We start from the raw sequence: 16,059 nt of genomic DNA on the forward strand, positions 1-16,059 counted from the left end.
TTTCAGGGGTTCCTATGACCACTCTTAGGTTCAGGAATTCAGTAGAACAACTTGCAGAACTCAGGAAAATACTGCACCTATGATTAGTTTTATTACGGTGAAAAGATACAAATTAGAATCAGCTAAAGGAAGAGATGCATGGGGCAAACCATGGGAGGGATCCAAATGTGGAGCTTCCAGTCATCCTTTCCCTGTGGAGTCAGGGATGGCATTACCTCTTCCTGGTTATGACATGGGATAATTCCCACAGGAAAGCTTGCCTGAGCCTTTGGTTGCCAGAGTTGTTCCTGGGGCTCAATTACATTCTTCCCATGAGGCTGATCTTTAGTCTCCAGCTCCTTCTGAAGGTTCAAACTCTTACCTTTAGTCTCCAGTTCCTCCAGAGGTCACAACTGATAGTGTGTCCTGAAGCCCCCATCATAACTCACAGCCTAGACTGTCTGGTGGCCAAAGCTCCCAAGCAAACAAAGATATTTCTATCAGGCAGGACATTCCAGGGTCCCAGAGATCATCTACAAGTCTAAAAATATGCCTTTGCTTGTAAGTAAAGTGCTATATGTTCATGCTCAAATGCTTTTGTTGAGAGGGTACTTGATGTCATCACCTTGGGCTGACACCAAGAATCTGTGTAACATGGGCTTGATAAAAACAGAGCCACAAGTCAAAGGGAATTTTGTTTTGCCTATATTCCTTTTTACCAATATACAAGAAAAATGATGTCTTAGTTCTTAGTTCTCCTTGGAAAAGGAGATGAGTAAAAATATCCTGTTACACCAAAGGATAGAAGGAAACATGTCATTAATTTTTCTTGTACATAGGTAATATATGCTTAATTGGTTCTATTATTATATTTCCATTCTCCTTTTTAAATGTCTGACATCTTTGTGTCTTTTTTTCTTTTTATTTATTTGGCGGGGAGGGGCAAAGGGAAAGGGAGGACTTCAAGCAGACTCCACACTGATCATGGAGCCCAGTGTGGGGCTCAATCTCATGACCCGGAGATCATGAGCTGAAACCAAGAGTCAGACGCTTAACTGACTGAGCCACCCAGGCACCCCTGACATCTTTGTGTCTTAATGTACAATAATGGGGCACCTGTCAGGCTCCCTGCTCAGTCTCCCTCTGTCTGCTGCTCCCCCTGCTTGTGCTCTCTCTCTCTCAAATAAATAAAATCTTAAAAAAAAAAAATCCTTTAAAAAAAAAATGAGGCATGTGGCTAGCTCAGTCAGTGGAGCATGCAACTCTTGATCTCTGGGTTGTGAGTTCCAGCCCCACACTGGGTGTAGCAAATACTTAAAAATATATATACAGTAATATGGACTACAAAATTTGTTTCAAAATAGAGTTAAATTGTTGAATCAGAGAACAGAAACTGTATAAAAACTTATATTTTCTTATTTTTATTTAATCCTACTAATAATTATTACTAATTGCTACTGTTAACTAGTCCTATAGTTTTGTTTAAATGATAGTGTGGATGTGACAAAAGTAAGTAAGACAGTAATATTTAATTTCAAATAAATCCTTTTCATATTAATACATGTGTATTATTATTATATATCATATTGTTATGGGAAGCTTTTTGTTTCATATGGCTGAGCCCCAGCTTGCCTCTCTAAAAAGTTGATCATTCTATTATCCGGCGCCCAGTTCAGATTTAAGCCACAGTCCCAGATTTTGGCTCATCCATGAGCACATGCACACACGCACAATTTAAGCTAGACTTCCTATTTGCTATGCTACAAACGACATATCCCAGGGTATTTTTGTGGTTATCTTCTTACCCTATATTTCATTTCAAGTGGGAGGAGCAAGAGATTTTGATAAAGACATATTTGAAAGGAAAGGAAAACCAATAATCTGGAAGTGTCTATTCATTAAATAATTCTATATTCAGGTTTCATTTTAATTGATTCCCATCAATTCCCTAAGTTTTTGTGTGGCTCTTTATTGAAGCAAGTCTTAAGGTCAGTCTCAACTATGGGAAAGATGTCCCTCCTCTCTAAAAACCTGGTCTTATAGGTCGTATTTTTTAAAACAATAGGTTCTTCTACCTTTCCATTATTCAGGTGTATCATCCTTCAGACTTCTACCTCTTCAGTAACCCAATATTACTCATGATTTCTCTGCTGTAACCAATACATTCAGAATCTCAGCCTCTGGGCCCTATTTGCTTTTTTGAGATAAGTACTGACATGCAACAAAAACCTTCAGTCTTACTTATTAGATATTTCAAAAAGAATATACAAGAGTGGCTAATATGCACACAAAAGGATGCTCAACATCATTAAAGTTATCATGGAAATGCCAGTTAAAACCACGAGGGGATTGCCTGGGTGGCTTAGTTGGTTAAGCATCCAACTCGGTTTCAGCTCAGGTCACTATTTCATGGGCCGTGAGATCGAGCCCCATGTCAGGCTCTGTGCTCAGTGGGGAGTTTGCTTGAAGATTCTCTCCCTTCACCCCTCCCCTCACTCATGCACACATGCACTAGTTCTCTCTCAAATAAATCTTTAAAAAATAAAAAGCCACAATGAGGGGCACCTGGCTCAGTCAGTACAGCATATGACTCTTGATCTCAGGTCATGAGTTCAAGCTCCATGTTGGGCATGTAACCTATTAAAACAACAACAACAACCCACAATGAGACACTGCAACTCAAGCAATAGAATAGCTAAAATTAGAAAGATTGACCATGCAGGCTGGGGGTGGGGGTGGGAGGGAAAAAAAGATTGACAATACAAAGTGTTGGTGAGAATACTCCAATACTGTTTGTGGGAATGTAAAATGAAATGACCTCTGTTGAAGACAGTTTAGCAGTTTCTAATAGGATAAAATATAAACATAAGAACTGAGGAATTCCACTCCTGGGAATATACCCACAAGAAAACCATATGCCCTAAGCATTCTAAGTGAAAGAGCCATACACAAATGAATACTGTATGATTCCTTTTTGTGAAATTCCAGAAAATGCAAACTAATCTACAATGACAGAAAGCAGATCATTGGTTATCTGGGACCAGGTGTGGTGGGAGAGGTTAACTATAAAGGGCCATAAGGAACTTTCTCGAGCAATGGAAATGTTCTGCATCGTACTTGTCATGGTAGTTACATAGGTATCACCTTTCAAAATTCAACTGTACACTAAGTGTAATTTATTGTATATAAATTAAATCAATAAAGTGGATAGAATGACATTAAGCTGTACACTTAAGATTTATGCTCTTTGGGTACCTGTGTGGCTCAGTTGGTTAAGCGTCCATCTCTTGGTTTTGGTTCAGGTCATGATCTCAAGGTTGTGAGATGGAGCCCCACGTGGGGCTCTGTGCCCGGCATGGAGTCCTCTTGCGTTTCTCTCTCCCTGCTCATGTACATGCTCTCTTTCTCTTTCGCTCAAATAAAATCTTTTCTAAAAAAGATTTATGCTCTTTATACAGTTGAGAAAGAGAGAAGCTGCCGCTGACATGTAAGAGCTAGCCTGGTACTGTGAACGAGATCTTGCTGTGAATTCACATAACATCAACGGCAGAAAGGCAACCTTGGGATCCTAGTGGATCAAGACAAAAACAAGGTCACCCTGTAATCATATCTAAACACAGATAAACATGAACATTATTCAAGCCACAAAATGCTAAACACTCCTGGATAATTTGAAGGCTACTTCTTTACCAATTACAATCTTAGCCTTCCTTTAGTCTTCTTTCCTTATGGATAAGATTAAGATATGCAGTTATAGAATTGCCCTGATTCCTGACAACATCCAATCCAGAACAAAGCCTCACTTCCTTAAACCTTCTCTAAATCAATAAACACAAACCCAATGTTGTGTGTTCCCCTTTGCTGCAATGAGCAGTAAACCCAACTTGTTTGACCACAAGGAATGTTCCTGGTGGTATTTGGTTGTAAGACAATGACACGTTTTACTATACAAAACCTCAATAAAAATGTTAGCATGAAAATAAGCAGGGTATTGTTTAGGGTTCATATCTTGGGGGAAAAAAGTTTTGAACTGACTGACCATAAGCTAATTTGGATTTAACACCAAGGAAGTTGTTCATTCACTTAAAGCCTTAAGATCACCTGTGATAATGTCCTTTCGTTCAATCAGTGAAAACAGGGAACTAATTACTTTCCATTTTTGCTGTAAGTCATTAACAGATTGTTTCAGGCTGAACAGTCAGTCCTTTATTCTCTTTAAAAATACACCAATTCCCTTAATATAACATTTCTTCATTCCTGAGTTCTAAAAGAACTCTAAAGATCCCCCCACCCCCCTGAAAGCCACCAGACTCTGTCAGAGTAGTTGTGGCTTACAAATGAAAGCAAAACCGGTTGTACTAAATAGGTAAATTAGCACAGGTGTTTTTTTTTTTTTTTTTTTGCATTCATAGAAGGGATTAATGAGTCATCTCAGGAATCTCCCTAGTTCAATAAACAATGTATTACACAAATGTCAACTATACTTCAATTTTAAAAGAATATATTACACATTTATAATAGCCACAAACTGGAAACAAAAGAGGTAAATGGGTAAATAACTGGGAGGTGAAAATCAATGTAATTATAATATCCACCCAATTTTCTATGTTGTCACTTAAAATTTTAATATGGCCTGTCAATTATTTTTCTTATAGTTTCACTTTTTTTAAAGATTTTAAGTAACCTCTACACCCAACGTGGGGCGCGAATTTACAACCCCAAGGTCAAGAATTGCATGCTCTGCCCCTTTTAGTTTCACTTTGGTTCCATTTCATCCATTAGCTGACGACTTCCATTTGGAGTAGGGCATTATCTTGAATTTTTCCTGGATCCTTTTCATATAACTGAATGAAAGACAAGGAATGGGAGTTGGGGGTGGGACTAAGGAATAAACTGCAATGTAATTAATACATCTCTTTGGAAAGGGCTGAACTGCCCTGTGATTAAAAGAGTAAAGTCCTGGGTCATTGCATTTGTGTGAGTGGTAGATGGGGAGAGAAAGCCCTTTTGCCTTAGTACATGTGTTTTAATATGTTAAATAAGAACCAATATAAAATGACCCAACTTACCTTTATACTAAAAAAAAATTACATTTTTTCTCTTAACTAACAGTTTTTCATTCCTTCATTCCCAACCACAGAATAGTATGTCCTTTAAGAGTATAAAACTGGGGCGCCTCGGTGGCTCAGGTCATGATCCCAGGGTCCTGGGATCAAGCCCTGCATTGGGCTCTGGGCTCAGCAGAGAGCCTGCTTCTCCCTCTCCCACTCCCCCTGCTTGTGTTCCCTCTCTCACAATCTGTCAAATAAATAAAATCTTTAAAAAAAAAAACTTATTTGAAGTATGTATCATTTTCTAAAGTGTGAGCCTAACGTGGAATCCACTGGATGGTGATTATTCCAAATGTGTCTGCAGCCCATGAGGTAGGATTAAGTGGATAACTGCAGGGACTGAACAGCAGTTGAATAAGTATGTTGTAAGTTTCTCATTTACTACTTTCCGTGGGAAATCGTTATTTTAGGGTCTCATTTTCAATGTGCAAACACTACCTTTACCCATTACATTAAAAAAAAATTGGACAGGTCATGAACCATTTTATTCTGGACAAAAAGACCCCAAAAAAACCAACCACCCTATTTTCTTCAATGGGCTGTTAGATTTTACTTGCTATTTCAATTGGAATATTCATAAACCGTAAGTACGGTGGATTATTTTTATAGCTGATTTGATGTCCTTTACCAAATTTCTTTAAAGGATTACGCTAGCTTTATCGCTGTGACTCTGTATCTTGGAGACTTAGATTTTATGTTAGATATTCTGATACTAGAGAAATCATGTATACCTTTTTTTTTTTTTTAAGACTTTATTTATTTATTTGAGAGAGAGAATGAGATAGAGAGCATGAGTCGAGGGAGGGTCAGAGGGAGAAGCAGACTCCCCACTGAGCAGGGAGCCCGATGTGGGACTCGATCCCGGGACTCCAGGATCATGACCTGAGCTGAAGGCAGTCACTTAACCAACTGAGCCACGCAGGCGACCCCATGTAATACCTCTTTAATTAGCTTTTTTTATTGGTTCTTACTTTATTCAGGAAAACACTGAGGATTTCAGCCATGCTTTAAAGAGCTGAATATAAACACACACAGTACAATGCTGAATGTCAAAACACAACAAAAAAAAAACATTTCCCATGTCTTACTAAATCGAAGTAGAATACATGTATACACGTCTAAAAAGTATTTAAGAAAATAATGCTTTTCCACAATTTCAGATATAGTATAAAGAGCTGAATATAAACATTTCCTCGTCTTACTAAATTAAAGGTGAATAAATATGTATATATACATACAAAAATATTTTTTCCCAGGACTCAGGTCTATCATAAAAAATTGAGTATAACCTTTAAAAAACAGATATGCATGAAGTTTCTTATTTTACTCAAAATCCAGGGACAGGGCAGCTCTGCATCATTTCACCAGTTCAACAGTGTCAAGGATGCAGGTAATTCCAATCTGTCCCCTGTGCCAATCTCAGCCTCTCAGGTATCAGACATATAGACATGCATCCTGTAACATAAGGCTACTTCCTCCTATTGTTAGGAAAGAAAATTTAACCTAAAGCCTACTTGCAGACTTTTGCTCAGATCTTGTATGGCCAGGACTGTCACATATATGCCCAGATGCAAAGCAAACTAGGTGCAAGACCTAGACTTTAGATGGGCAGCAGGCAGTCCTGGCAAAGGGAGAATGGCTAACACCAATGGATAGGCAACCAACAGTGTCTGGGGCAACAATATTGCCTTCTTTCTTTAAAACTCCTTTTTTGTAGTTACATTTCCTTTCATTCATGATGGCTGAGGGGTTTTTTCCCCCCATTTCAAAAAGTTTTCAAGGTTTTTTGTTGTTTTGTTTTGGGCTTTGCTCTTAATTAGAGCTTTTCTACACACTAGAGTCAAATGCTTATTCATTTACTCTCTCATTTCTCAGATTTCAACAAGTGTTTACAGGGAACCTATTAGAACAGGCAGTGCACCAAGTACATTGAACTGACAATGAATCGTGGCCATTAACTGTCTGCATTTTCTACACATATTAAAAGTTAATTTTCCTAAGTATAGCTCTGTTGCATCCTACAACTTTCAACATGGAGTTTTTTTTTGTCATTCACTCCGAATTGTAACTTGCCTTGATTTCCTTTCCCCTAGTGAGGCAAGAGGGCAAGGTGAATGAAAACTTCAGTTTTCAATTTTTTTCCAGAAGGAATTACCTGACATTCAATAAAGAGATGATTTAAGATGTTCCGATAGTCATGGTACACATAAGGCCTTCCTCTCATATGATGTCTATCCACAAATATGAAAATAAATCAGCTTTTAACTCACTTTCAATACGAGCCATACAGTATTCTATGGGATATAATGTAATTATTTAACTTCATAATGCTAACAAGATGGTACTAATTAATATTACTAATTTATTAGTGAGAAAGTTTAGACCTAGTTAAGTAATTTGCCCTATAAGCCAAGTAAAGACTGAGCATTGGTTAAATCCTTTCCCAATCTGCCTCAGTTCAGGTTAATTTTAGAAGATGAGCTTGCAAATATTTAAGATGTGAGCGGGAAGAATTTGCTGCATTTTTAACATTACTGTATGTAGCCTTCCTCAAGTATGAATTATGAGACAAGTAATTTGTTAGCTAAAGCAAATTGGTCTCCTATATTTATGACATTTATATTATGAATCCTCTGATTTCCCACAGGGCAAATGACCCTGATGTTGAGAACCATTTGTATGACTGTCTCTGACACATTAACTGCCTTCCAAAGCCTTCCCACTTTCCTTACATTCATGGGATTTTTTCACTTTTATTTCAACTGAACCCTGATGTCTAATAAATTTTGAAACATAAATAGAACCCTCTCAATCTCTAACATTTATAAAGTATCTCAGCATTAACACATGTCAAATAAATTCTGGCCCTCAAATAAAGGCCCTGTATCCACACTGTGAGCTCTTATATTGTTATCTTCAAAGGCTTTCCCACATTCCTTAAAATCAGAGGGTTTTGTTTTACTAGTATGACTTTGCAGATGTCAGTAAAATTTTGAGCCTTCCCATGACTTCATTCACTCCTCTTTCCTGTATGAATTCTTTGATGTTTACTAAGGTGTGAGCCACGAATAAAGGCCTTCCCACATTGCTTACATTTGTAAGGTTTCTCACCAGTATGAATTTTCAGGTGTCGATTAAGTTCTGAGCCACGACCAAAGGCCTTCTCGCATTCCTTACACTTATAGGGCTTTTCACCACTATGACTTCTCTCGTGATGAGTAAGTTCTGACTTTCGAATAAAAGCCTTTCCACATTCCTTACATTTATGGGGTCTCTCACCAGTGTGAACTTTTTGATGTCGAATAAGTTCTGTGCTACAAGTAAAGGCCATTTTACATTCCTTACATTTATAGGGTTTCTCTCCAGTGTGAGCTCTCTGATGTCGAGTAAGTTCCGAGCCACGACGAAAGGCCTTTCCACATTCCTTACATTTATATGGTTTCTCACCAGTATGAACACTCTGATGTCGAATAAGATGTGAATCAGAGATAAACGCTTTCCCACATTCCTTACATTTATGAGGTTTCTCACCAGTATGAATTCTTTGATGTAGACTCAGTTGTGAGGCACAACTATATACCTTTCCACATTCCTTACATTCATAGCGTCTTTCACCAGTATGAATTATCTGATGAAGACTAAGCTGTGTGTCGTAACGGAATGCTTTCCCACATTCCTTACATTTATGGGGTTTCTCACCAGTATGGATTCTCTGATGTCGAAGAAGATGTGAGGGACGGGTAAAGGCTTTCCCACATTCCTTACATTCATAGTATTTCTCATCAGTATGAATTCTCTGATGTAAATTAAGTTGTGAGGTAGATGGAAAGGCCTTCCCACACTCCTTACATTTATAGGGTTTCTCACCAATGTGGATCTTTTGGTGTTTACGGAGTTGTGAGTTAGAATGAAAGGCTTTCCCACATTCCTTACATTTATGAGGTTTCTCACTAGTGTTAATGCTCTGAGGTTTAGTAGTTTCAGAGCCACGGATAGAGGCACATTTCTTATTTTCTTTACTTTTTTTGCTTTCATGAATTCTCTGATGCTTAATCAAGTATGACCTACTATTAAAGGCTTTCCCACATTCTCCACATTTAGAGTCTTTTTCCTTATTATGACTTCTTTCATGTTCAATATGGAGTGATTGGCACCTGAAAGCTTCCTTACATCCCTTGCATTCGTAGGTTTTCGCTCTGGTATGAACTATGCACTGAATGGAAGTGGACCTTTCTTCAGAGGTTATTATGGCTTGTCTGAAATGCCCCTCCTGTTGTCTCTCCAAGTGGCATTTGATTTCTCTGTTATTTCTGACCCTAGTGCACTCAAGGTCAGAGCTCGTAAGTCTTTTTATCTCCAGGTGCAATGATTTAATTTCGTAACTGTGATCCTTTGGAAATAAATTCTTGGTTACTCTTCTGGACTCCCAATCTGTAAGGTAACAAAAAAGAAAACAGAAAGTATTTTCATGTGGCAGGAGAAAGGAAAGTTCTAAGGTAGAAATGACAAACTAAAAATAGTGAATAATTTAATAGCTCTTAATATAGCACGGAAATTTGGGGGAAAAAAAAGCCCGGGGTCAGGGGTGGGGGGAGGAGATGAGAATAGAGAAAATGAGGGGAACTTGTGAAGGAAGTAGTTCTTCACCTCTGGTGAAAATCAGAATCAGCTGAGGAATGGTACAAATACGATGTCCAGGAACCACCTAAGACCAACTAAATGAGAATCTAAGAGTAAGACATTACATCTAATAGCAAGTCCTCTCATCTCTAGCTTCAAAATATATGAGATCTTGACTACTTCTGTCTACCAGTATCTCTACCACTTTGCCCAAAGCCATCTCTCACCAAGGTTAACACACTTTCTTAACAGGTCTCCCTGCTTTCCCTGTTGCCCTCCTAATATCCCATACCTAACACAGTAGCCAGAGTGTTCTTGTTAAGTAAGTGAGATCAGGCCTTTCTTCTGCCTCAAAGTCTCCACTGGATTTCCCTCTTGCGCAGAGTAAAAGTCCAAGTCCTTATGCGGTCTACAAAACCCTCCCTGACCTGTCTCATGCTACCCTCTTTCTGACCTCATTGCCAATCTCCTCTCTTCAGCTGACTCTGCTCCAGCTCCCTGACCAACTGGATGTTATTCAAACTTGTGAAGCACATTCCTCCTTCAGAATCTCTGCCTGCAAATATCTTCCCTAAGAATATGGCTTGTTCGAGTACTTCATCCTGACTGCTACTCAAACATGAGACCACTCTTTACAAAACAGGCCTCTCTTACTCTACTTACTGTATTTTTTTGCAGTGCACTTATCATCACATATCATTTTATCTATTTCCCCAACATTATTATGAGAACTTTCAAGATACAGAAAAATTAAAAAGAATTGAGACAGTGAACTCCCATATTCCCACTACCTAGATTCTATAAAAACATTTGGCTCTCCTTGCCTTATCACCTTTCTCTCTCTCCATCCATCCATCTTGCAGACATCAGTATACTTCACCTCTAAACTCCACAGATATTATACTGTAACTTGTTTACTTCTGTATTGTCTGTCTGCCCTTCAGTGTATCTGTACAGAGTAAATATTATTTGATGAATGAATGGCTATTGGCATTTTTATTCATCTCTCTCAGTGATTCAGAGGCAACTCAAGGTGTGGGAGTCACTGTTTAAATACAGTACATCCCATCTGTGCTTATAATAAAATACAACATTCCTTACTAGACCTGCAAAACTCTGCGCTGTTTGGACCCTGCTTCCCTAATTCACCTTCATTTTAAGATGCTCTCACCTTCACTCACTAGGTACCTCTCTACTGGCCTCCAGTGGACTCCTAGATCAAGTCAATTACGATCTCATCTTAGACTCTTTTAGGAAATGCTTTGTTTGCCATGAATGCTCTGCTCCAGAATCGCTGCATGCCCAGTTTCTTTCATTGTAAGTATCTTAATTTTCTGTCAAGTACGCTGTTTTTTTGCCTTCATAATCTTTTTCTTAATTCTGGAATTACACATTTGTTCATCAGTTTATCTACTGGTATAATTTCTCCCAAAGTGGCCCAGAACTAGCATAATACTTATTTCACTCACCATGATATAACCAATTCCCAGCACATAGTTCAATTAACAAGCCAGCACCACTAGGGTGTCTCTGTACATGTGTTATACCAGTCCCCTGGAAGACTGATAGCTTTACACAACCATGAGAATCTTTTATGTAATTCTGAAAAAATTCTAATGGAAACTAAGAATACCAAGGCAACCATTTATGAGAGGTTGTATGGTGTTGTGACAACACAGAGCCACACTGCTTGGGTGTGAATCCTAGTCCCATGACTTGCTAGTTGTATGACACTGGACAGTTACTTAACTACTCAGAAATTAAGAAGGCTGAGATAAAAGGAGATGCTCCGTGTAAGCTGTCAGAGCTTGTGCAGGCACCTGCTGTTTAGGATAGTCCCTTTGTTCTTGCTAAGGTCCAGGGTGGTTGGACCAGCCAAAAACAAGTTGCAGAAAAGACAAACAGTTGGGAAATCTAGAGAGCTGAATAAACCTAGAACAACTGGTAAGAAGAAAAGATTCTTCTGTGATTAATGTATGATCTATATCTGCAATCTAATGAAAATGCAACACTACACAGTTGTCCTTCAGAGTAGGGTGCTAAAAGCAAGGTCTGTATGATGACTGGTAACATGATGTTGGCATTTTATGCTGTATGGGAAGTTCCAGATGTCAGATGTCAGAAGATGCTGTTATTCTGGGCGCCTGGGTGGCTCAGTTGGTTAAGCGACTGCCTTCGGCTCAGGTCACGATCCTGGAGTCCCGGGATTGAGTCCCGCATCGGGCTCCCTGCTCAGCAGGGAGTCTGCTTCTCCCTCTGACCCTCTTCCCTCTCATGCTCTCTATCTCTCATTCTCTCTCTCTCAAATAAATAAATAAAATCTTTAAAAAAAAAAAAAAAAAGAAGATGCTGTTATTTTAAATACTTTGGGGAAAATAAAAACTATCTGTTAGAGAAGGAAAACTGTAAAAAGCATGGATTCAAATAATAAATTTGGACCTTAAAGGAATGCTCGGATCAAAAAGTAACATCTATCAAGGATGCTCCCATTGCTCCTCTCCTGCACAATCACTCCTCAGAACTACAGAATCATTCCCCTAAATTGATCTTCAGTCTCTCTGATGACCGTATTCCGTGGTCTCATTCTAGCACAAGGCCAAATCACGTGGACTTCCCAAACAGGCTCCTAGCAAGTTTCACCATTTTCACTCAGGAATCTGATTCAATCTCTACAGGAAGCCAGAGAGAGGTCTTAGAAATCCAATCCACTCATGTTCCTATCTTGTTTAAAACCTTCAGTGGCTTTTTTAAGAAAAAAAATCCAAACTCCTAGACTTGGTGAGAAGGCCCTACATGACGTGGACCTCCATTCAGGTCTTCTAGGACACTCACTCATGACTTTCTCTCCTTGGGGCCTTAAATGAGTAAGTTCCTCCACCTTCTACAGCATTCCAACCATATTGCCTAGATCCTCCTACCTCTCCTTCCAGCTTCACATCATTTGTCATGATCTGAAAAGTCTTACCAGTCTGGTAATATTGACCCTAATATTCTCTCACAGCTGTCCCTTACCTACAACCATCTCCCCTAAAAAGACCCTCATTTCTCTGGCCATTGTACAGGCCAGGTTTCTCAAAAAGAAAACTTGCAGGGTTATCAGTGATTAGGGATTTAAATCAGCCCTTAAGTCAGCATACTTCCTAACCCTAGCTACTTCCTAGGTTATTCATTGTTACCTTTTATTTCCTTCCAGTGTTTTGTAGCATCCTTTTTATACAACCAAAACAGCACTGACTCTGAAAGTTCTGTATCTGGCTTTATTCAACTAAGCATTATAGCATGTTTCAAAAATATTTTATAAAAAATATCTAAAATACTGAAGGTTCTGTATCCCAATTGTGGTAGTAGTTATATAAATCTACAAATGCTGTAAAATTTCGTAGTAATATACACCAAAAAATAAAAAAATAAAAAAAATAAATGAGTGTATATGAAAATCGGTGAAATCTGAATAAAGTCTACTTATAGTTTCATTACTACTATTGTGCCAATCTCCCGGTTTTGACAGTGTACTAGGATTAGGTAAGATGTTATCATTAGGGAAAGCTGAGAGAAGGGTACAAGGGAACTCTGTATTATTTTTGTAACTCCTCTGAATCTTAAATTATTTCAAAATAAAAAGCTAAAAAGAAATGGTAACAGTTATAAGCATGTATATACCTAATAAGAGAGCCCCAAAGTACATGAAGCAAAAACAGAATTGCAGAAAAAACAGACGATTCAACAAATTGAAGACTTTAATGCTCTACTTTCAATAATGGATAGAGAAGATCAACAAGGAAACAGAAAACATGCTCTTAAATAACTGATGGGTCAAGGAAGAAATCACAAGAGAAATTAGAAAATGCTTAGAAAAGGAAAACTTAATATACCAACACTTATGGGTTATAGTTAAAATAGATCCTAAAGGGAAATTTACAGCTTAAAATGCCTATATTAAACAAAAACAAAAACAAAACCCCCAGACCCAAGAAAGATCTCAAATCAGATTATGGAACTAGATAAAGAACAAAGTAAACCCAAAGATACCAGAATGAAGAAAATAATAAAGATTAGAGGGTAGATGAACAAAATAGAAAGAACAGGGAAATCAACATAATTCTAAGTTGGTTCTTTGAAAAGATCAACAAAACTGTCAAACCTTTAGCTAGACTGACCGAGAGGAAAAAAAGAAAGACAAATACTGGTATCAGGAATGAAAGAGAGAGATCACTACCTACCTTACAGAAATAAAAGTCTAGGGCTGGGGGTAGAAGTGACTGCTTATGGGTATGGGGTTTCATTTTGGGGTGATGAAAAGGTTCTAAAATTAGATTGTTGTCACAGTTGCAAAACTCTGTGACTATATTAAAAACCACTGAACAATATACTTTAAGTAAATTTTATTTTATTTTTTTAAGTGAATTTTAGAATATGTGATTTCTATCTCAAAAGAGCTAGCTGCTTTAAAAAGTCAGGACAAAACTGGACACAAAGTACAGGGAAAATTGTCTCATGGGAAGGAGGAAGGCACTTCCTTCCTGAAATCAGAAGCAAATATGAGGAAAGGTAGCAAGAGTGGTAAGTGGAGTGAAAATTTGAGGCCTCATGCTGAAACATCCTTCCTTTTTTCTCCAGATCTCAGACCTTTTCAGCAAGCTTTCCTACCAATAGCTCAGATATGCTGCCTTCTCACTGGCCCCCTGGGTGACCACCTGCCATAGTGTTCCTCATAGTAGTTACCATCACTTACCTGGGCACCATTCTTTTGTTTCCTGACTCTTAACCATCCAGGGCTCCTTCCCCTGCTCCAATAAAGAGATTACATCTGGCTTAGAATCAGAAAGTCCTGCTCAAAAAACAAAAAGGACAAAGTTATGTTGTATGTGTATCAGAATTAAAATTAGCCCATGATTATCAAGAAAGAGTAAGCAGGTTAAGGGTCAGTGGAAGCGGTGAAGGTCAGAGGAACCAAAAAAAAAAAAAAAAAAAAGTCCAATGGAGCAGCCAATTCTAACTTTGTAAGGGACAGTCCCTTCTTTGGGAAGCAACAAGAATCATTAATTCAGCCAGGCATTTGAGGAGCACTCATGAGAAATTCATAACAAAGAACATAAAATTCCAGAAGGCCAATTCTGAATTTTGGGGGGCACATAACTTACCAAGTGAGATCAGGTTGTTATAATTCTCCAACATTACATCTCGGTACAAATCCTTCTGAGCAGAGTGCAAGCATTCCCACTCCTTTTGAGAGAAGTAAATGGCCACATCTTTGAATGTGAAGCCCTGAAACCACAGATCAATATGCTATTTGTGAAATTGATAGGCAAAATCTTTACAATGGAATAAAAAAAAAAGGAGAAAGCAATTTAGTAAGGTAACAATGTTGAGAAAACAGGTTGTGCTGGGCCCTTTAACACGGACGGTGCAGTGTGGAAACAAAAGTGACCAGAGCACATACCATTCTTTTTTTTTTTTTAAGATTTTATTTTTTTATTTAAGAGAGAGAGAATGAGAGAGAGAGAGCACATCAGAGGGAGAAGCAGACTCCCCGCCGAGCAGGGAGCCCGATGCGGGACTCGATCCAGGGACTCCAGGATCATAACCTGAGCCAAAGGCAGTCGCTTAACCAACTGAGCCACCCAGGTGCCCAGCACATACCATTCTTGGTGCACACATCATGCTTAGGCAGGCCTGCAACTACAGGAGTAACCTCTTGGGCTCTAAGCTCTTCCATTATCCCCAAAGTTCAGACAACTGGTGTTTCCCAATTAAATAAAACTATACATGCAAGCACATGGCACACTCTATGTTCACCATACAACGCCTGTAACTATCTCCTTCCCATTCTCCCAATAAAGAAAAACTTCTTAAAACTCTGAATCTTATAAAATTTCTATTTCTGAAAATAGGATTGGAATATAACTTGATTTCTATGATGATTTATAACATGATTTAATAATTTCTTAAAAATGCATGCCCATAAATATGCCAGAATACTAAAGCCCAATCACTTTTCCACGTGACCAAAAATTCTAAAATAGACATCATTTTTACTGGCTGTATGACAACCCATCTTCTATACTCAATTTTCTTATTTTGGGGTACTAGGTTGCACAAGTTCTCTAAAATTCTTTTGCAGTATGAGTCTTTTCTCAACAGTTTATACATCTGGCTATTATGTTCCTGTTCCTATAAATTGTCCCTCACTATACTCTCCTTGTTCCTGATTGGCCAGAACTGATGGGAGGAAGATCCAGACTCACACTGATGTGACCCAAGATGAACATACACAACAAAAGTGTGCGTCTCTCTAGGGGCGCCTGGGTGGCTCAGTCGTTAAGCGCCTGCCTTCAGCTCAGGTCATGAT

At 38.5% G+C, this 16,059-nt stretch overlaps 1 protein-coding gene across 13 annotated transcripts in view; it reads right to left on the reverse strand.

The window, feature by feature from the left end:
• Positions 1-4,367: 4,367 nt before the first annotated feature.
• ZNF568 (zinc finger protein 568) overlaps positions 4,368-16,059 on the reverse strand; it is an 87,267-nt gene continuing 75,575 nt past the window's right edge. For 12 of the 13 annotated variants that reach the window (XM_027617732.2, XM_027617737.2, XM_027617729.2 and 9 more), the window contains 3 exons: positions 14,852-14,975; positions 14,443-14,538; positions 4,368-9,521 (listed from right to left, as the gene is read on the reverse strand). In XM_027617732.2, coding sequence (XP_027473533.1) covers positions 8,101-9,521; positions 14,443-14,538; positions 14,852-14,975 — 1,641 coding nt within the window. In that variant the 3' untranslated portion in view covers positions 4,368-8,100. The remainder of the gene's footprint in view (positions 9,522-14,442; positions 14,539-14,851; positions 14,976-16,059) is intronic. The other variant, XM_027617740.2, reaches the window with a different exon arrangement.

This window comes from Zalophus californianus, chromosome 17, assembly GCF_009762305.2.
Source record: "Zalophus californianus isolate mZalCal1 chromosome 17, mZalCal1.pri.v2, whole genome shotgun sequence".
Taxonomy (NCBI): Eukaryota; Metazoa; Chordata; class Mammalia; order Carnivora; family Otariidae; genus Zalophus; species Zalophus californianus.